The sequence below is a fragment of the Dermacentor variabilis genome, chromosome 2 (assembly GCF_050947875.1).
Source record: "Dermacentor variabilis isolate Ectoservices chromosome 2, ASM5094787v1, whole genome shotgun sequence".
Taxonomy (NCBI): domain Eukaryota; kingdom Metazoa; phylum Arthropoda; class Arachnida; order Ixodida; family Ixodidae; genus Dermacentor; species Dermacentor variabilis.
The window spans coordinates 209,578,491-209,599,850 of record NC_134569.1 but is presented as its reverse complement, the minus strand read 5'-3'; the positions used below and the strand labels follow the sequence as shown (position 1 = coordinate 209,599,850).

The window sequence follows — 21,360 nt, the reverse complement described above, 5'->3', positions numbered from 1 at the left end:
GCCCTAAAGTTCCAAACACTCAGCATAGCCTCAACGACCAGCATTCCGTTTTCCCCAGACATGGCTAAGCCAAGCACGGTTAAGCACGGGAGGGTACGAATGCCATGTGCTTTGGTCCGTGCTGTTCCAGCACACAAAGCGCTTGCTCACTCAGACACTCCTGCGGGGAGAGAGAAACGGACAAGACAAGCGGCTGTACAGCTTATGTTCATTAAAGTAACGTTGGAGAAATATACAAAGGGAATATCACGTCGGTGTGTGCACTGCCAAACCACTGCGAGAGAGAGAAATATCAAACGTCGGTGAAAACCCCGGAAAAACAAGAAAGTAAGATCCATAACAGCCAAAATAATACCACTCACGCTGCACGGTAACACGTAGGATTTATGCATGAGCACCACCGAAGAGGTCTTGGTCAGTAAATGTACTTGCACCATTCAACTTGTGAGAAGTTTAGTGAGATGGTATATGGATATATACACACACGTTAGCATTCAAAAGTTAATTCACAGTGCGAGAATTCTCTATCTATGATCAATACATATATTCAAAGTTTATAAGTGACGAAATCCTAGGGTTGAATTTTACTCATGAATATACCGCAGTTACATACGCATCATTAACATAAACCGCACGTACACCTTTATCGATCATCAGCGTGTACGGTACCTACAAACCGCGATCAGAAAAGTATAACGTATCACACAAATGCCAGCCAGATATATCTCAGCGTCGGGAGGAAACTGCGCTAACTTCCTATGAAATTACCAATGTCCGAGTACTGAAAATTACTCACCATAGTAAAACATTCCTCGACCAAATGAACGTACGTCTTTCGAAGGCTACAACTCGTGCCCTTTCTTATTTTACTTGCTTTTTTCTATGCGAAGTTCTTGCTTCTGGTTTCGCCCTACTGTCTACTTCATTGCTGATTTCGTGCTGGTTAAGTTCAGTTACGTGGCAGCAAACGAGCACAACTGTTCTCCATGAAATTGCTATGGGAAAGTAGGCTGGCTACAAAATGCGACACTGGAGGCTGCGTATCGGCAACCTCGCTGAGGATCTCCGCGCGTTCTTTCGCCCTGGGCATCACAGAAGCCGGGTCAAAACCTCGCGCTTGTTTTGGCTTATCGATTACTTGCACCAAGAGCTTCAACTTCCGTGCCACTAATCATAAACGCAAATGATCATACATCGGACAGGTAACAAAATTAGAATGGTAAAAGTAGGGTGTACTTCAGATCCATTTCCTCGTCAGCTGGCGACACATAACTGGTTGCTCTCGCAGAGCGCTATCGCAGGGTTTTTTTTTTCTTCCCTTTCAGCTGTGCAAACGCCAGAAAGTCGTGTTATTCTGTTGCTTTTAATACGAACCGATGTCCAACAGCTGCGTGACCGATGCCCTACAGCTACTGCTACTCTCCTTCGGGCAGTAGAAAGCCAACGCAGATTCAGATGAAGCGACAAAAGGGCATGGATGCAGGAAATCGGACAACGATTTTGTGGAGCAGCGTTGTGATTGTTTGTCTGAGCTTTGGGACTGTGAGATGCGGAAAATTTGCTGTATGCGGAAAACGCCCTGGTGAGTGATAATTCATTGCGTGCGTCTCATAACCAGGCCATGGCACTGCCATAGTTGGCAGCCTCTCCCTTTAATCAGCCCCGATGGATCATTTTTCATCTCCGGAACGTAAGGTGTACATAAGGAAAGTTGTTTACGTCAACCTGCCCATTGTAAAGAACAAGTCACGCGGTTGCATGTATCAGCCCTCGTCAACTTTATGAGGTTATATCTTTGCGTGACAGCCCTTCGGCCGTGGGAGAGAGAATACCGTAGAGGCTGCGACACAAGACAAACACAAGTTGCATAGTGGACTCACTGAACGAACGCGCACGGCATTGCGATACAGATGAAACTTACCATGGCGGTTCGATAAACGGGACTTGTGCTTTATTTTCGTCTAGTGAGCCTGGCCACTCAGAGCCTGACTAAACAGGAGCTCTACAATTCAGCAGAAAACGATTATGCGTGTACGTTCTAAACCGAAACTAGGAGACGCCACAAACGCTAAACGGCAACGCGTCATAATTTTTGATCTCGTGACACTGGCTTATGCAGTAAGAACGCCTTTTCAGTCAGCTCTGTCCTCGAGAGAGATACGCCCAAATGAAAGCAACACATAATACCATGGCAGCAAATGTTTAAAAGTCGTCATTCCTTGCGCGTCTTTGGGAAACCGAAAAATAGGAATTACATGCTACCTACTAAAAAAAAATACTAGCTATAGCAACGTACTTTGTGCCGTAGCATTCGCATAAAGGTAAAAAAAGTTCCGGTACTTCAGCAATCCTCACAAATTGTGTGGCACGCAGCTATTCCAAAATAGAGCCTGCAGGCACTGTGAATTCTACAAAACGAAAAATCTTATGCCACACTGTCCTAATTGTTAATTGCGATAGCATTGTTTTGGCATGAAAACACAATAATAATGACACTGTAGAAGCGGGTCACGTCTACCGCCGATGCCCATACCGCGAAATGGGAGTGCGAGGGTTCGCCGTTAACACGCCGCGACCACAGGTTGGAGAACGACCTTGCGATATCGCCGACTACCTCGCCGCCACTCAGTGAAGCCCTCGACGACCGTCCCGTTCGCCGTCACCAGGCCACTACCTGTCGCCGCAGCGCCAACCATACACTGGCCCAGCCCGGGGCCGGTCTGCGAGCCCATATCCGGAAAACTAAAAGCAGCAACCGATGGCGGTGCGGTTGCTGTTCGTCGAACTGACGAAGATCCTCCGCCGCCGACGAAGACGCCGAAGAGACCATCTCGACGACACGATAACGCCACGCCGCCGTCCCGACGAAATAATGAAGCAGAGACTAGGCCCGCGAAAGACGACCTGATGACGCCACATAGCAGCCACAGGTCGACGCGACGCAGCCGTGATCTGACGCCAAGACCTAACTGTAACGCAAGACAAAGAACCACCGACCTCGACGTGCTGCTTCTCGAAGGCCACGCAGTTACCGCCTTAGTGGATACACGGGCCGATTACTCCGTAATGAGTGGGCACATCGCCGCCCAGTTGAAGAAAGTTAAAGCTGCATGGGAAGGCCCTCACATTCGGACGGCTGGAGGACACCTCATCACGCCGACTCGAATCTGCACGGCAAGAATTACCGTTCATGACCGGACTTACCCTACCACCTTCGTTATCCTCTAACAGTGTTCACGAGACGTCATTCTTGGCATGGACTTCCTGAACCAACACGGCGCAATCATCGACCTGAAGTCGAAGTCGATAACGCTGCCGGAAGATCGAGCGATACCGCCGGAGAGCTCTCGTAGTCAGCATGCCTTAAGCGTGCTAGAAAGTCAAGTCAGCATCCCCGCCTCGCTCCAGCATTTTCATTTGCGTCGGCACCAAAACACCTGCCGACGTAGAAGGCGTCATCGATGGTGATCAACGTCTACTGCTAGACCGTGAAATTTGCGTCGCAAGAGGGATCGCTCGACTCCACGGAGGGAAAACGGAAGTGATGCTAACCAGCTTCAGCAAAGAGTTCAAGCACATCAGCAATGGCACGACAATCGCGTACATCGAGGAAATTGTGGAAACGAGCAATGCCTTTGCCCTCTCGGATTCCGCCACATCTACCCCTACGACCATGGTTCCGAACCAGACTACGACATTAATCCAAGTCTCCCCATGATTAAGCAACAACAGCTCAGAAGTCTGCTCCGACCATACAAAGGCTGCTTTTCGAAGTCATCGAGGATTCGACGAACACGAGTCGCGAAGCATCGCATAATTGGCATAATCACCGAGGAGTACGCTCGACCACTCCGCCAGAGCCCTTATGTTTCGCCGCGAGAACATGAAGCTGTAGGAGAACAAGTTGACGAAATGCTGAGCGACGACATCAACCAACCGTCGAAAAGCCCGTGGGCATCCCCTGTTGTCTTGGTGAAGAAAAAGGACGGAACCTTACGTTTCTGCGTCGATTATCTTCGACTGAACAAGATCACAAAGAAGGATGTATACCCCCTACCACGGATAGACGACGCATTAGATCGGCTCTGCACCGCAAAATACTTCTCGTCGATGGATCTCAAGTCTGGCTACTCGCAAATAGAAGTCGACGAGAGAGATCGCGAAAAGACCGCCTTCATCACGCCAGACGGCCTCTACGAGTTCAAGGTCATGACATTCGGACTGTGCTCTGCCCCTGCAACGTTCCAGCGCGTCATGGACACGGTGTTAGCAGGATTGAAGTGGAAGACCTGTCTTGTTTACTTGGATGACGTCGTCGTCATCACCGGAAATTTCGACGATCACCTTAGGCGGCTTGCGACAGTACTAGAGGCCATCAAGTCATCAGGGCTCACTCCGAAGCCGGAAAAGTGCCGCTTCGCTTACGATGAGCTTCTCTTCCTAGGCCACGTCATCAGCAAGTCTGGAGTCCGCCCCGACACGCAGAAGACAGCTGCCATCGCAAAGTTCCCGCAGCCCATCGACAAGAAGGCAGTGCGTACATTTCTTGGCATGTATGCCTACTACAGATGATTTGTCAAGGACTTTTCAGCATCGCTGAGCCGCTGACAGAGCTAACTAAATGTGATGTCGAGTTCAAGTGGGAAACGCCGCAGGCCGACGCATTTCAAGAACTCAAACGACGCATGCAGTCGCCGCCCGTACTTACGCACTGCGACGAGCACGCCAATACCGAAATCCACACTGACGCCAGTAGCCTATAGGCCTCCGTGCGGTCCTAGTACAGAGAAAAGATGGACATGAACACGTGATAGCTTACGCTAGCCGGTCGTTGTCAAAAGCGGAAGGCAATTATTCTACAACCGAAAACGAATGCCTCGCCATCGTTTGGGCTACAGCGAAATTTCGCCCTTACGTATATAGCAGGCCATTCAAAGTGGTCAGCGACCATCACGCCTTGTGTTGGCTACCGAATTTAAACGATCCATCAGGACGGCTGGCGCGGTGGAGCCTGAGACTGCAAGAATATGATGTCACTGTAACCTATAAGTCCGGACGAAAACACTCTGATGCCGATTGCCTATCACGCGCCCCCATTCACTCGCCGCCGCAAGATGACGAACATGACGACGCCTTTCTTCGCATTTTATGCGCGAAAGACTTTGCTGAACAACAGCCAACAGACCCGGAGTTGAAAAACCCCTTAGAGTATTTGGAAGGGCACGCCGACGTTGTCCCTAGGGCATTTAAGCGAGGATTGTCTTCGTTCTCGCTTCAACACAACCTACTCGTAAATAACTTCTCACCAGTGCGCGCCAACTACCTTCTTGTTGTCCCGTCAGGACTGCGTCCAGAAGTATTGCACGCCCTACATGACGATCCAACCGCTGGACACCTCGGATTTTCCCGGACACTGTCGAGGATACAGGAAAGGTATTATTGGCCGCGCCAGACCGCCGACATCGCCCGTTATGTCAGAACATGCCGAGACTGTCAGCGACGCAAGACCCCACCGAAAAGGCCAGTGGGATTACTACAGCCAATCGAGCCTCCTTGCCGACCATTCCAGCAGATCGGGATGGACTTGTTGGGAGCCTTTCCGACGTCAACAACCGGAAATAAGTGGATCGTCGTGGCGACGGACTACCTCACCCGCTTCGCTGAAACTAAAGCACTACCGAAAGGTAGCGCAGTCGGAGTAGCGAAATTCTTTGTCGACAACAACCTGCTGCGACATGGCGCCCCAGAAATCATCATCGCCGACAGATGAAAGGCCTTTACAGCGGAGCTCACCCAAGCCATTCTGCGATACAGTCAGACAAGCCATAGGAGGACAACGGCCTACCACCCACAGACGAATGCTCTTAAAGGGACACTAAAGTGAAAAATTATTTCTTCTGCATCAGTAAATTACCGTTCTAAAACACCAAGAACACCGCTCTTACAACGATAAGACGTTTGGTAAGCCAGAAAAAGCGCACTAACGAAATGCGGGTGGTGACGCCTACTTAAGTTCCCGCACCTGGGGGCTGTGACGTCTTGGATTTTGATGTCATCTTCTAGGGCCTACTAACTATATATAGCGGTACACATTGACTACATTGTGTTCCAAAGGAACCAAATATTAAACATGGCAAGTTTCGGGAACCTTTATTCAGCCAACGCTGCCCAAATGCGAAAACATACTTTGGAATCCCTGACGTCACGCTGACGTTTCGGCGCTGGGGTTTCGGCGCGAAATTCAAATACTGATACTGGTACCGTCATTTTCTCATCTAATAATCAAACTATATTTTTGAAATGATTGCCTGCAGGGTTCTCAAGCAATGCTTCATTAGCCTCACTGATTTATTGTTTCGCTTTAGTGTCCCTTTAATAAGCGGCTGAATAAGACCCTCGCCAACATGCTAGCAATGTACGTCGACTTCGAACACAAGACCTGGGATGCCGTCCTGCCGTACGTAACATTCGCTTACAACACGGCGGTGCAAGAGACAACACAGATCACGCCGTTCAAGCTGGTTTACGGCAAGAACCCGACGACGACGCTCGGCGCCATGCTGCCGGACGTCACTGACGAGGAGAATCTTGACTTCGCTACCTATCTCCAGCGCGCCGAAGAAGCCCGACAGATCGCCCGGCTGCGGATCAAGAACCAGCAGAGGACCGACAGCCGACACTACGACCTCCGGCGACGCTTCGTAGAGTACCAGCCCGGCGACCGTTTTTGGATATGGACCCCGATACGCCGACAAGGACTCAGTGAGAAACTACTGCGACGCTATTTCGGAGCCTACAAGGTCAACCGACGTATTGGCGCACTGGACTATGAGGTCGTGCCAGATGGCATTTCGCATTCACAGCGGCGCCGCGCACGATCTGAAGTGGTCCACGTGGTGCGTCTTACACCCTTTTACGGACGCTCACGAACTTCCTTATTTTGTTGTTTTCGTTGCTACGAGTGCATTTCTTTATTACTTTCGTTTGTTTGAAGCATCGGGTCGATGCTTTTTTTGAGAGGGGGTATTGACACGTGTACTTGTCTTCTTCGGGCGACACGTTTCACCGCATAACAAGTGTTATCGCACAGCGCAGGACGCGCTTGCATGTGTCGGAAGTTTCTGGAATGTTATCGTTGGTTCGATCCACTGTCTGTGACCGAACATTGTGTAACCTGATTGCATGTGTGCGCTACGCGAATGTAGAACTTTGTGGAAGGCACGGCTCCCAGCGATTAGCCTGGAACATTCGTCGAATGATGTATAGAAGCCTACGCGCTTGACCCGTTGATCAGATTTCGACAACCGCCGACCGTGTTCGCCGCTACCGTTGTTCTTTAAGTGTAGCCTGTTTTTGAGGGCACAAGTTCGCCCATTAAAACGCTCGCTTCGTAAATCACAGTTTTGCTGCCTTCTTAACCGTCACTACCATGTGACAATACAGTCGAACGGGTCTACAACGAAATGACCTACATAACGAACTAATATATAAACGCCAAATCCCTATATCATATGCATTTTATATCCATCAAGCAATCTTTATTAGTAGTAAATTAAGGAGTATACAATACAGGTAAATATGCAGCAGGAGGTCGCAAGGTTACAAACCGCAGGTGGTACCACGTCCCAGTGTTAATAATTAATAATAAGTTCTAACGTTAGTACATAAGACAACTGATAAAGCGAAGATATAACAATATAAACAACTTAGGAATGTTACTCTTAACAAAGACAGCGTCTAACATTTAAGTGATGAAGTAGAAACTCATCATGAAACACACAGAGTTAACGAACTTAGGGGAACGCAACAATTACACATTGAATAAAAACATTTTTAGCTCTCGCATTAATGCATAAACAGAGATTATTTCTTTTAGTTCAGATGTGAGTAAATTCCATAAAGAAATAGATGAGAAAACAGAGCTCATTTTCCCGTAATTAGTATGTACTCTAGGCAGCAGACGGTTATTATGGAGCGCTAATCTAGTTTTTTTTTTCTTTAGAATTATATAACGTCACGGAAGGATAAATGCCCATTATAAGCAGGCGATGAGAAACCTTAAAAAACAAAACGCAGATACTGTAATTATATCGTTCAGGGATAGGTAGTTTGTTAAGCTGGACGAAAATAGGATGTGATTGCGTCAGTCGAGCAGCGGAAGTGCTAAATCGCACGGCTTGCCTTTGCGAGACATTCAGAGGCCAAATGTGAGCTGAATATGAATTACCCCATGATGTAATACAAAAACTAGGTGGCCGTGTATGAATGCGTAATACAGTTTTTTAAGAGTCTTTATGCTTTTTAAAACACTTTCTTGATTTTACCAAAACCCTAATTGCATATGAAATCATTTTACAAACGAAATTGATATATTGGTGAAACTTGAAATTGGTGTCACCTATAACTCCTAAAAACGATGTACGATCACTTAAGAATGGCTACAGAATTGACATAAAGAATGGGAATAGTTAGTAGTTTTTTGTTGGCTCAATGAAAAATCGTGAAACTAGTTTTGGACTGATTAATCGGGAGTCTATTAGAGTTGCATCATTCTTCGCGAGAGGTTAGGTAAGCTTGAATATTAGATACGAGAGACTGGATTATAATGATGGGAAAAGATAGTAGTGTAATCAGTGTAAACAGGAAGGAAGGTTAAGTCATATGGGAAAGTCGTAAATATTGTAACGCCACATCGGAGAAGCGTGGAAGAAACAGAAGCAGCGCGAGGTGTTGGGGTGATCGGCTGTTTCGGACAGTCCCATGTCTGCTCTACCCTTGTCATTGTAACTAAATCCATTCTACATCCGTAATAAGAGTGGAAGTGCTGGGTACTGGACGCCCTCGACAACCCAGTCCTACAAAATCTTCGCAGAAGCAGACGCCTGGCTGGACTAACACCGGAGCCAACAAGCATGGCCAACGCCCAAGCAGACCGGTCAACGAACACCGTCGAAGGAGGCATCGTTCAAGCCAGCCAAAGACCAAGGCAACCTAGCTGCTGGATGGCGGAACCACGCATATTCTCAGGAAAAACAGATGAAGACGTGGATGACTGGCTGAAACACTACGAAAGAGTGAGCCGGCATAACGGGTGGAGTACGTCAGCGCAGCCTGTGAACGTTGCATTTTTTCTCGCCTGTACTGCTCTACTTTGGTTTGACAATCATGAACGCGTGCTGACCACTTGGGAGATTCTTGTCCAGGACTCCACTTCCAAAAAGAAGAAAGTGGAACACACGCTTTCGCGCAGAGCCCGATTGCCTGGTGAAACGTGTACAACGTATCTTGAAGGAATATTGAAGCTATGCGGAATTGTAAACGTGAATATGTTGGATGAAGACAAAGTAGGACATCTGTTAAAAGGCATCGCTGAAGACGCCTACAATTTTTTAATAACGAGAGAAACCCTGAACGCTCCTTCCGAATTCAGGCAGCAACGTGGCGTCTTCGAAGCTCTGAAGACTCAAAGGATCTTACCGAAGCTTGGGCGTTTGGGCAACATCACCACAGTTGCAAGTATGGACGTCGGTGCCTGCGATGACGTCGCCTCGATCGTGCGTCGAGTGGTTCAGGAAGAGCTAGCACGACTTCAGGGAGTGGACGCTGATTATCAGCGCGCGTTTGACGAGTGCATTCCCGAACCGCGATCCTGGTCGCGGGAACATCGCATCGAGCGCCGACAGCCTTCTGAAGAGCCACACATAAATAGCACGAGCTTTTGGTCACTCCCGGCGAATCACAGTCGCCGCCAGTCCTCACCAGTCTGACGTGATACTACGGAGTACTACAAAACACCACGATGTGTTCCTGCGGAATACCCGATGCCACGACATGCTCTCGCGGAATCATACCCGGCGCCACGCGTAGCTGCTCCATTTAGTTTCAACTGCGATCTACCTGCGGTTCCCGAGGACATATTGCGCGCTTTTGTCACCGCCGCCTGCAGCGAGCGCGACGTTTTTCTGCGTACACAGCTCGTGTTCACAAGACGCGCCCGCGCCATTTGCAGTCCATCCTCTGCGGCTACAGTGGTCGTACCAATCTTGCGATGAGTCCCCTGTTTCCGAGCGCAGCATTACACCGCCGCCGACCCAACTGCGCCGTTCGCCATCCCCGCGCCGCCGTCGGTGGCCTTGCCCGCCGCAGCTGGAAAACTAGCTGGTGAGCCCGATGGAGGTGCGGTCGCGGGACGGTCAGACTCGCCAATTCCTCCGTCTGTTATACTGAAGAACAAGGTGTGTGTGTGTGTGTGTGTGTGTGTGTGTGTGTGTGTGTGTGTGTGTGTGTGTGTGTGTGTGTGTGTGTGTGTGTGTGTGTGTGTGCGCGCGCGCGCGCGTGTGTGTGTGTGTGTGTGTGTGTGTGTGTGTGTGTGTGTGTGTGTGTGTGTGTGTGCAGACGGTGTAAATATTACTGCTATTGTTGATACAGGTGGCGCTATTTCTGTTGTGAGCCTTTGCTTTGAAAGTCGCTTCGGACAGAAAGTTATGCTCGAGTGGGATCCAGTGGCGTAGCAACAGGGGGGGCCGGGGGGCCGTGGGCCCCGGGTGCAAGGGGCCAGTGGAGGGGGGGGGGGGTGTCATAAGCCTGAAGACTCCCCTCTTTCCGCCGGCTTGACTGGGCGCAAATGGCAAAGAATGCTCCGGTATCCAGTAGCCCGAGCTACCCGATGCGTTGCGCCGAAGAATTGCCGGCTGCAACTCTATTAACACCCCACGAAATAATTGCACGAATGTGCGGGCTAAAAAATTTATTTCGCAAAATGGTCGCTAAACTATTCGCCTTAGTGGAACGTTTCGTGTGGGGTGCGCTCATGTCGTGCGTTCATGCTGGGAGCAGGAGTCGCTAGACATACAGTGAGGCGTTGTAAGCCGTTAAGGCTCTTGGGCCCCTTTTCCGTTCAGAATGCGCAGCGAAGACGAACAAGGACAGCAGCAAGAGGGCGTTCAACCAGCGCGCCCGGCGATCGCGTTGTTCGTTGAGAGCGACGTTGCATAAGTGCGGCCGTCAAAAGTCGCGAATGGGATTCTCTGGATCGTCTTCAGACTCGGTGCGGCCGAAGAGTTTGGCGGCGTATGACTCGACAGGCTGTATATAGTCGCGGGCGCCGCGATGTTCAGCTCGCTTTTACTTCCCCTCTCCCGCTCTCTCCGAGAAGCCGCTGCGAAACCTGCCGTTATGTTTCACGCTTTCCTTCTTACCCTCGAATGGTTAAGAAAACTGTCGTGGTTGTGTGACTTCATGTCACAAGTGCAGTGTCTGTGTCAGCTGCACAGAATTTTACAAAAAAAATAACAACGTGAATTTTGTAAGGTGATATTCTATGAAGTTATGTGTCTTTGTGATTACTAGGAATTCGGTAGCGTGAAAAATATGGCAGATAAGTAATAACCATATCCTTAACAATCCATAAATTATACTTACAGAGGAAGCACTTCAATTCCAGAATTGAGGACTCAAAATCATAAGAAGCTCAAAGCTTCTTAAACAAAACCGTTTTGGTTGCTAAAACCTACAGTACTTTGCCACTGCGGGCGGCGCCCAGTATGGCAGTAGCGGAAGAAATATGAAATAGTGGACCAGTGAGGTTGATCCCTCAACCCTCTCCATTGCCAGTGCAGACCAACAGGTTTCGCTGGCACGGGCTTCATCGCGGTCTACTTTTTAACGCGATAGCGTTAAGGAGCTCGTGTCGCAGAAAAGCCGGTGTCGTCGGTGTCGGCGTCCGCGGCGTTGGCCGTGAGCGATAAATCACGGCAGGCACTTCATAAATAAAAAGCAACTTCCAAGATGGGCTGGGTGGGAATCGAACCAGGGTCTCCGGAGTGTGAGACGGAGACGTTACCACTGAGCCACGAGCTCGATTCTTCAAAGCGGTACAAAAGCGCCTCTAGTGAACGCGGTGTTGCCTTAGAAACGAGCTGTTTCTAAGGCTCAGGCGTGCGTCGCTTGCTCAGGCGCACATTTCGTTGTCGCGCCGAACGCTGCGTTGCTCGACGCTCACCGCGTCCGATGCGGGGCGCGTAGTCGCTGCGCCGTAGCCCATTGTCTTACACCCCTTGGCGGGGTCGACGGGAACGCTGTCGCGTTCCGCTCTTGAAGGCGAAGCTTAAGCGTCCTCCAACTTTTTTTTTATGGTGACGCCAAGAATCGACGTGAAGCGTGCTCTATTCTGTTCCCAATCTTTTGGTGGTACCGCAGCTCGGATAATCACGATTGTCCGTATAGCAGCAAATAAAAACAAGGCTTTATTGATCAGAATGAAGAGAACTCGTTATTGTCATAACATTGGCGCCCGCGAAGCAGGGAGGCAGGTGGCGTTTTCCGTTTTTCTAATATGGTGGGGAGATCAGCGTCACTCAGACACAATTTAATTTTCGTTTTCGCTCTGCCCTAGGGCAAAGCTTCTCAGGACCTTGTTATTAAAGTTCTTTGTCTGATTGTCTGTCTGTTTCGTTCAGGGCTGCCCACAGCCAAAATAGCCCGGGCCATAGTACCTACGACAATTTTTGTGAAGTTGTTGTTGGGCAAAACATGAATGTCGGCCTTCAATTTTGCAAATGAAATGTTTCCGTCAAAATTGGTAGTTAAAACATGGTTAAAACTTGGTAAATTTTTTTTTACTTGTGATGCGACCCGTATTTTCTACGATGCCGCATTTGTATTGGTTGCCAAGCCTTATAGTCTGACAGATGTGCGCATGCGCTTATCACAAGTTAACATTGCAGCACCCTGTGTTATTTGGCGCGCAAAAACAGCGTGTACTGGCCTCGAGCTCCACCACTGGAAAAGCTGGCGCCACCGTCGGCGTGACGTGCTATTATGGATCACGTGGACATAGCGGCCGCGTCGGCTGCTTCGGGGGCGCCGAAGCGAGCGGAAAACAAAGAGTTTAAATTCCCTCGTACGCTGCGGTCCTCATTTAGTGGCGAAATTTTCCCGCTTCGAGTGTCTCCTGTACAACGCTTGAAAGCATTACAATAGGTAGTGGCTGCCTTTGAAGGCGCGCAACATAGTAGGCTACTTCTCGGCGCCGCAGTGCCAGACGTACGCAACGGAGCCCGGTGTCAGCGTTATTCACACGCAGTCGCAGGACAAGAAGCTGCGTGAAGCTTGGCTCGCGAAACATAAAACCGGCACACAGTCGTCGGCTACAACTCGGGTATGCGGCAAGAACAAACCCGAGGAAGATTCCTGCTACGGCGCCGGGTCTGCGATGTTCAGTGAGTAGCAGAAAACGCGCACTGAGACGCTCGCCCGAGTCCGCTGCCCGACTAATGTCATGATGGTTAGGTCTATGAACTTGTCGATGCTATAGATACTTGCAAGTTCACTGGAGGGGAAAGGGGGCGGTAAGAAGCACATTAAAAAAGAAGCATGGCATATGGTCATGTTTGTGTTATGAATTAATGCACTGGATTACAAAAAAATAAGCAGCGGGAAATCGCACGCTGAGAGCACTGATAAACATATAGTGCGACGCAACTCGAGAAATAATATTGAAACGTCCAAGAATTTAGAAAACAAAAGAGATTGAATCGTCGCGACGGCACATCACAGTCCCTGTAGGCGTCGAAGTCTCTACAATGAAATTATTTTTGAACAGCTCTGATAGCGCCCAGGCAACAATGGTTGCCTGTATACTGTCAAATGGTCATATGATGCGGTCTAAAGCTCATGGCAGGGTGCGGAAACGCGCACGCGGCGAAAGCGAAACAGTACGCGGACGAGCATGCAGACGTGCAGTCGGTCGCTGAGAAGCTGTGCGATCGCTGCATTGAGGCTTCATTCTATTACGCTCCATTTAGTTATACAAACACTATAAGTACATATTTCACATAGTTTGCTCTCAGCGTTTGCCTATCTTTCACGCAAGAAGCCGGTTCGGGAGACTCCATCGCGGTGACCGTGCACAGTGGCGTTCACTGTACATATTCGGTAAATAGATAGCGTCTCTAAACGATTCTGTGCTTTCAGTTTGCCCAAAATTATTATTTAGACAGTGAGAAACTTCTGTCGTTTCGAAAGTACTTGCAGAAATGTCCGGGAGTGCTCCCGCGTGGTGTTTTTAGTGACCGCTGACAGCAAACCCTATAGGGAGCGCGCCGCGTGATCCCTCATACTACGCCAGCGAGGCACTTCCCATAGATGGCGACTCCGTAACTCCTCGCCGCCAATACCTGCTGCATTCGCGATCTCTGGGAAACAAAGCGAAGGAGAGGGGGACCCGGGGGACGTGCGCGGTATCCAAGGCGATTTTACCCGTGCTGAAAACCGGTAATTGTCGATATCCTCGCCTTCCTCGACTACACTCGGCGGGGGGGTGACAGAAGACCTACGGGCCCCGGGTGCCAGATGACCTAGCTACGCTACTGGTGGGATCGCAAAGAAACTTTTTGTGGAGTCGGAGGTGAAATGTTGCGCATTGCTGGTGTTCGGTTTTGGTTGCGATAGGAGGAGAGAGCTTTAGAACCGAGTTCAATGTATTAGTCCACGCAACACATGATGTTATTTTAGGCATAGATTTCCTACGTGAATGCAGCGCTACAATTGACTGACATTTCACTAAGGAGCACGTTGCCAATCGCCATACTTGATGATTTGCAGACCGATCAAGCCGACGTGTTTTCGCTGTCGCAAGATATGTTTCTGCATGGTCGGACAGCCATATTTGTTCCCGTGAGTTCTTCACGTGTCCGGATGTGATCATGCAGTGCTCTTGTCGAGCCACATCATAGCAATGCGATTAAGAAGAATGTGTTGGTCTCTCGATCAAGCCATCTACGGGCGCGCTTTCTTGTGGACAGTGAACGCTTCTCAGTGTCTGTTACCCTGCCAGTCGGACTTAAATTGGCAACATTTGAGGAGCAAGCCACAATTGCTGTACGAACAGTTGCAGCTTCTTCAGACATTAGTCCACCATTGCGCAACTATTCGGATCACTTGCAACGTATGACAAACAAGTCGTTGTCGTCTTCCGAGCAGGACGTACTCCAACAAGTGCTCGCCTGCTACAAGTCAGTATTTGGTTTTACTCAACGTGAGCGTTCTCGGATGTTGCCGGAATCCCGTATGCACCACCGCGTCAACACAGGGTAAACGCCTCCGATATGTCAGAAACCCTATTGCGTACCTGCCACGGAAAGAAAAGTGATTGCCGAACAGGTCGACGACATGCCGCAAAAAGGCGTTATTCAGCAGTCTTGCAGTCCTTGGGCAGCTCGTGTTATACTAGTGAAAAAGAAAGACAACTCTAGGAGAGTTTGTGTCGATTACCGCCGTCTGGATGCCGTCACAAAGAAAGTCGTGTATTCCTTACCACGCATTGATGATACTGTTGCCTGCCTTCACTCCGCATCGTACTTTTCGTCGGTTGACTTCCGGTCCGGGTACTGGCGGATACCGATGCAGCCGTCTGACATAGAAAAGACCGCTTTTGTTACGCCTGGCGGAATTTAAAGTCATGCCGTTTGAGTTATGTAAAGCCCCAGCAACCTTCGAGCGATTTATGGACTCCATCCTCCGTGGTCTCAAATGGGAGATTTGTATGTGTTATTTAGATGACGTGATTATTTTCAGCCGAACTTTCCACGAGCACAACCAGCGGCCCGCCGCTGTTTTGGACTGCATCCAACAGGCTGGCCTCGTTTTAAACTTTAAGAAGTGTCCTTTCGGTGAGCGTAAAGCCCTTGTGCTAGGATATCTCGTGGACAAGGACGGTATACGGCCAGATCCCCAAAAGATTTCTGCTGTTCGCAACTTTAAGCAGCCGAAGACAGTGATGGAGCACAGAAGTTTTCTGGGCCTTTGTTCTTATTTTCTCAGGTTTATTAAAGACTTCGCCCAGCTTGCTTGTCCACTGACTGACCTGTTCCGCAAGGAAACTCCCTACATATGGTCCGCTCAGTGCGATACTGCTTTCCAGCAGCTGAAGTTTTTGCTCACCTCTGGGCCACTTCTTCGCCATTTCGATCCGGAGGCGTTCACCGATCCGCATACTGATGCAAGTGGTGTGGTCTTTGGTGCTGTGCTCGTCCAGTTTCATAACGGATGCCAACACGTCATTGCGCACGCCAGTCGTACTATGACGAAAGCAGAAAGCAATTATACAGTCACGAAACTGGAATGTCTTGCTGTCATTTTTGTCATCGACAAGTTCAGATCTTAATTGTATGGCCGCCATTTCAAGATTGTCACCACCCATCATTCTCTCTGGTGGCTCGTTGGACAGTGTGACCCAGCTGGGGGGTTGGCTCGGTGCGCCTTGCGTCTTCAATACGATACTTCTGCTGCTTATAAGAGCAATCGGTGCCACACAGATGCCGACTGCTTATCTTGTCTTTCCTCTCAGAGCGAAAGTACTGATGATGACTATTTCGACGACTAAACTACAATCTCGTCGGACTTTCCTTACTTTGCCGTCATCAAGAACGAACAACAGCGCGACCCTCCACTAAAGCCGATTATTGATGCGACCCACTGATCTGAACGGGCTACGCCATTTGTGATTCGTGACGGTCTGTTTTAACACAATAATTATTAAAACAACGGTGCTACTTGTCGTCCCAAAATGCCTGCACCTTGCTGTACTTCGGGCCATGCACGACGTCCTTACATCCGGTCACCTTGGATTGGCTCGAACGCTCCACCGCCTCCGACAACGTTCCTACTAGCCTCAATCGTGGAAGACAACCAAGCAGTAGGTCGCCAGCTGTGATGTCTGCCAACACCACAAACAACCGACTACAACTCCTGCAGGAACTCTGCAATCGGTTATACCGCCGACTTCACCTTTTGAGAAAGTGGGTATAGATTTACTCGGTTCTTCTCCCAAGTCTTCCACTGGTTGTCGCTGGATAATTGTGTGCGTGGATTATTTAGCGCGTTATACTGAAACAATGCCACTTGTCTCAGCTACAGCATCCGATGTTTTGGCGTTTGTTCTGCATTCGGTTTTCCTCCGCCACGGAGCTCCTTGTGTGGTGATAAGTGCTCGCGGCCGGCAGTTTACCGTTAACGTCGAGGAAGAGTTGCTACGCCTTTGTGGGACTCAATATCGCCATTCCACGCCTTACCATCCGCAAACCAACGGTCTAACCGAGCGCACCAATCGTACCCTCGTGAACATGCTTTCAATGCTCAGCGGACCATAAGAACTGAGGTGCCACATTACCGTTCATCACGTATGCCTTCAACACAGCCAAGCATAAAGTCACAGTATACGTACCTTTCTTTCTACTTTCCGCTCGCCATCCTCAAAGTTTTCTCGACACCATATTTCCTTTTTCATCTAACTACGATGCTTCTGTCACGCAGATATATTGTCGTGCCGAATAAGCACGTCAACTTGCCCGGCTCAGAACCCTCTCGTCGCATCTTCATGCTAAGGCTCGCTACGACGCCCAACATCTGCCCGTCAGATTCGCCACCGTTTATTTCGTGTGGCTGTGGACACCGGTTCGGAAAAGGGGACGTTGCCAAAAGCTTCCCTCCATGTATTCGGCCCGGTTCGTCGTTGTCAAATGCTTGAGTGAAGTGGCTTATGTCATCGTTAAAGTGACGGCTGATAACCGCCGTTCACGCAAGACGCAAGTTGTGCACCTCGCACAATTGAAACCGCACCATGAACGCGCACTCTGACTCGCTCGGTGAGCTTCGTCGGCCCCGGAGGAAAATGTAGCGCCGCATCGGAGAAGCGTGGAAGAAAAAGAAGAAGCGGCGCGAGGTTTTTGTTACTAAAGTCACTCGGAAGAGAATAAGCCATCTCCTTTTTATTCCTATTCTATCGCGGCACGAAAGCTTAAGCATTGAATACGTCGAAATGAACGTCACAGGTTATTCAGTGAACAACACCGTCAGGGTTCCTCTTGTCTTGGTAACGCAGTTATAAGTCCACAGAAAGGCCTATTTCATTTGCTTTTTGAGGGCAAGTGCCTTAGAAGAAAGTTGCTTATTGCCAGGCGTCAGATGCTCGTTGACGTAGACTTTTCTTGTGCGCCAGAGAAACCGAGGCGTTGCGACGTTTCCTTGTAAACTCTGGGCGATTGTCGCGCGAACACAAGGTAACAATAATGTCCTTGTTATATGCGTCTCCTGTTGCAACTCTGTGCTCAGTGACAATGTCCTCAAGCGTGACAGGGCAACCAATTTCATAGCGGAGAAGCTCGACAATCTTTCTGAAACTTTCATCTTGAGTCGTTGGAACACAACTTATTTCTAGATTGTTGAGGCGTGAGCACTGTCCGAACTGGCCAATCTTATGCAGCAAAATTTGTTTAGCAAGATTCCCACCGTTCTCTTAGAGTGTAGGGAAACAGAAGCTCAGAGAAACATTTTCCGCTAGCATACCACCAGCACATCCCTCTCCGTCCTGTCATGTTTCTTGACGCAAAAGCATTTTTACTCGCAAGCGTACATGGCCCGCCACTGAAATCAGCAAAGGTATGTTTGAAGGCCCGAGGTAAGCGAGCGCCGGAGGAGGATGACGCCTGGAAGGAAGGCACCTGGAGGCGGAGAAGAGAATAGCGCGCCGGGGAAACTACGAAGGAGCACGCTGAGCGAAGTGTTACGGAGTAGAATAGAAATGGACTGGAATAGAAATCGACGACCGAAGTTTCATTTTCGAATGTGGCGACGAACCCGCAAAGCCGGTACGTCCATATTGACGCGTGTACTTATCCTTTTCTCGGGTACTGCATTTCACCCACTCACAACTAAGGTTATCGCTCAGCGCAAGGTGTGCCTGCATGATTTGCAACTTTCTCGAATGTCGTCCTCCATTTTATTGGTTGTGTATGTTCTCACCGAACCTCGTATCATCAGATTGTGTGCGCGACACCAATTGTGTAGCAGTTCCTGGAAGGCACACGGGCACAGGCGATTACCTTGGAACTTTGCACGAGCCATGTATACAAGGATACGCACTTGAACCGCAGATCAGATTTTCGAAGATCGCCCTCAGCTCTCGCTGCTATCCTTGTGCTTCCCTGTTACTTGTTGTTATGGGAAAAAGTACACCCAATAAAAGTTGCGTGATTCACAGTGTTGCTAATGTGTTCTTCATCGTCACTACAACGTCACAACTGGAGGAGGCGTATTCGCGTGCTTGCATCGGACGCCCCCGTCAAACCCACTTCCCGAAGACAACACCAGCGTCGCCCCGGACCATCGAGCAATCCGCAACTTCAAAACCTGCCCTCGGAGCACGCGCTTTTACCAAAAACGATCAGGAAAATCGTTACCGAATCTGCGGAGGAGGCCCCACATGCAACGTGGGGCCTCCTCCGCAGAAACTTCCTTAGTACCTTCACGAGCTTTGTCTGAAAATGAAGGGCCGCACTTCTGCTGGAATCCCGAGTGCAGCTACCTAACGATAACGTTCTTATCTTTATGGAAGAGATAACCCGTCTTTTCCACCAAGCCAAGCCGGAATTGTCCGAGAACAAAGTTCCTCTACTCAGGCGAAGTGTGAAGCAAGAACTTTTCGCCACAATGATACGGAACCCACCAGCATCAAGAAAGCGCTCGAAGTGCGGAATAGGCAGCAGAACCTCCACATCCTCAAGACAGACTGCACCAAAATTCAAGCACGGTGCTCTAAAAGCATCTGAGGGAGAATACAAGAGCATTTGTGCCCAAAGAACTGCGAAGGATGTTTGAAGCCTAGCAGCACCAGTTTGCGTTGATTGCTGATATTGTCAGGGAAAAAATTCTGCAGTGGCTAGCAGCACCAGAAACACCGCAGCCTCAGCCTGAAACAATGAGCTACGCAGCCATCGCCCGCCATCCAGTCCCTCCTCCGCGCCCACGCCAGGGCCCGGTAAGGCGGCAGTTCTGTCGCCAGCGCCAGCCCGTCCGCCTGTCAGCCCACGCAATGCCCCGAGGAACGCATAGGTGTGGCAGGCTCCAGATCACCACCCGCTGTGGAGCAACAACAGCTCAGTAAAGGAGAAAGAAGTAAATGGAACAACAATGCGAGCATTGAGAGAGAGTACTGAGCTAGAGAGCAGTGAAGCAGTAGCCGGCAACAGAAGCAGCTGAGCGCGAAGAAGTTAATTCAACAATATGAAACCGGACGGTGCACTGAGCGCATGGAGCAAAACTAACAAAGCAGGAGAGGTCCTGACGCCTCGGTGTGCCATCTCCGTTTTCGGCACACGATTAGCTCGTATGGCGAAATCGGTGCAAGGTGCGAAGTTGCGTTGCGACTAGCCGCCGGCAGAGCGCGCTGCTGAAGCGCCGCTTCAGAACGAGATCTTCGAAGCTTCTGCAACAATTTTGATGAATAAAACGCGCAGCACATTACGCGTCGATATAGCCAGAAGCAGCGCCGACCCGCGTTAACTCTTCGTGAAGTGAGTTCAGCGAAGGACACTCACAGCTCACAGATTCGAAGCACGATTTTAAGATCATACACCACACACACACAAAAAAAAATCAAAGCCCCTTTCTTAAAGAAGGAAGGTTGAACGCGAAGCTTTCCCCCAATGTAAACATAAGCAAAATCTGAAGCCAACGACCACATAACAAAGTCAAGAAATGCTGTGCATGGGTGATCTCATTGGTTGTTTAGGATTGTACTTTTTGAACGCTGAAGTTGAATGAAAACACATTTCGTTAAGTTGTGTAGGCTTCCTTTAAGATCATGTAGCCGTTGATTACACGCACACACTCACACTTTCACGGACGACTCTACACTTGCACACTATTGCCTTGTGATCGCTGTGGGAGATGGTCAGAGGCTCTGCCATCCTAACGTGACACAGCCTGCTTGCAAAGGTGAGATCAATGCAGGAACGTTGCGTCGTGGGTCCATAGAGTAACATAGTAAACGACAAGAGCGGACACTCGAGCCATTTCACGGCCGAACTATGGAGCTTCGCCGATTCCTCTATGTGGCAGAGCACATAAAAAAATGCGGCTGCGGCTGCGGCTACCAGCTTGACAGGCGGCACGACCACTGGGCACGACCCAACATGTGCGAAGCCTAGTCAGGCTCTTTCTTGCACCTGAGCATCGTTGTTGGGTTCTTCTGCCAGCGTCTGCGTCGTCGCCGTTTCATGGTAAGGCCACAGCAAGTTCTTTTGCGCGTTGTTAACGTCTTATTCTCTTCGCATGACGTTATGTCACAGTTAGCCGCATGAACGAGTGACGACGGCCTTGCAGCCATGAACAGCTGTTGCCCATTGGCTACGCTGACTTTCATTTCGTATTCTGTTTTTTTTTATGCGCAGCAATGAGCGGTGGTGCTAATGAGCAATGAGCGGTGATAACAGCGATGCGGCAGCGTCCGAGCTGCGAGGCACGTTCAATACAATGACGAAGTTAGAAAATAAAATAAGATGGCTTGTTAAAAAATGCGGC

The 21,360-nt window shown here is 49.5% G+C and overlaps 1 protein-coding gene across 2 annotated transcripts in view; it reads left to right on the top strand.

Moving 5' to 3' along the window:
* The first annotated feature begins 1,434 nt into the window (after positions 1–1,434).
* LOC142573071 (uncharacterized) overlaps positions 1,435–21,360 on the top strand; it is a 100,896-nt gene continuing 80,970 nt past the window's right edge. For both annotated transcript variants that reach the window (XM_075682586.1, XM_075682585.1), the window contains exon 1: positions 1,435–1,582. In XM_075682586.1, the coding sequence (XP_075538701.1) occupies positions 1,456–1,582 (127 nt within the window). In that variant the 5' untranslated portion in view covers positions 1,435–1,455. The remainder of the gene's footprint in view (positions 1,583–21,360) is intronic.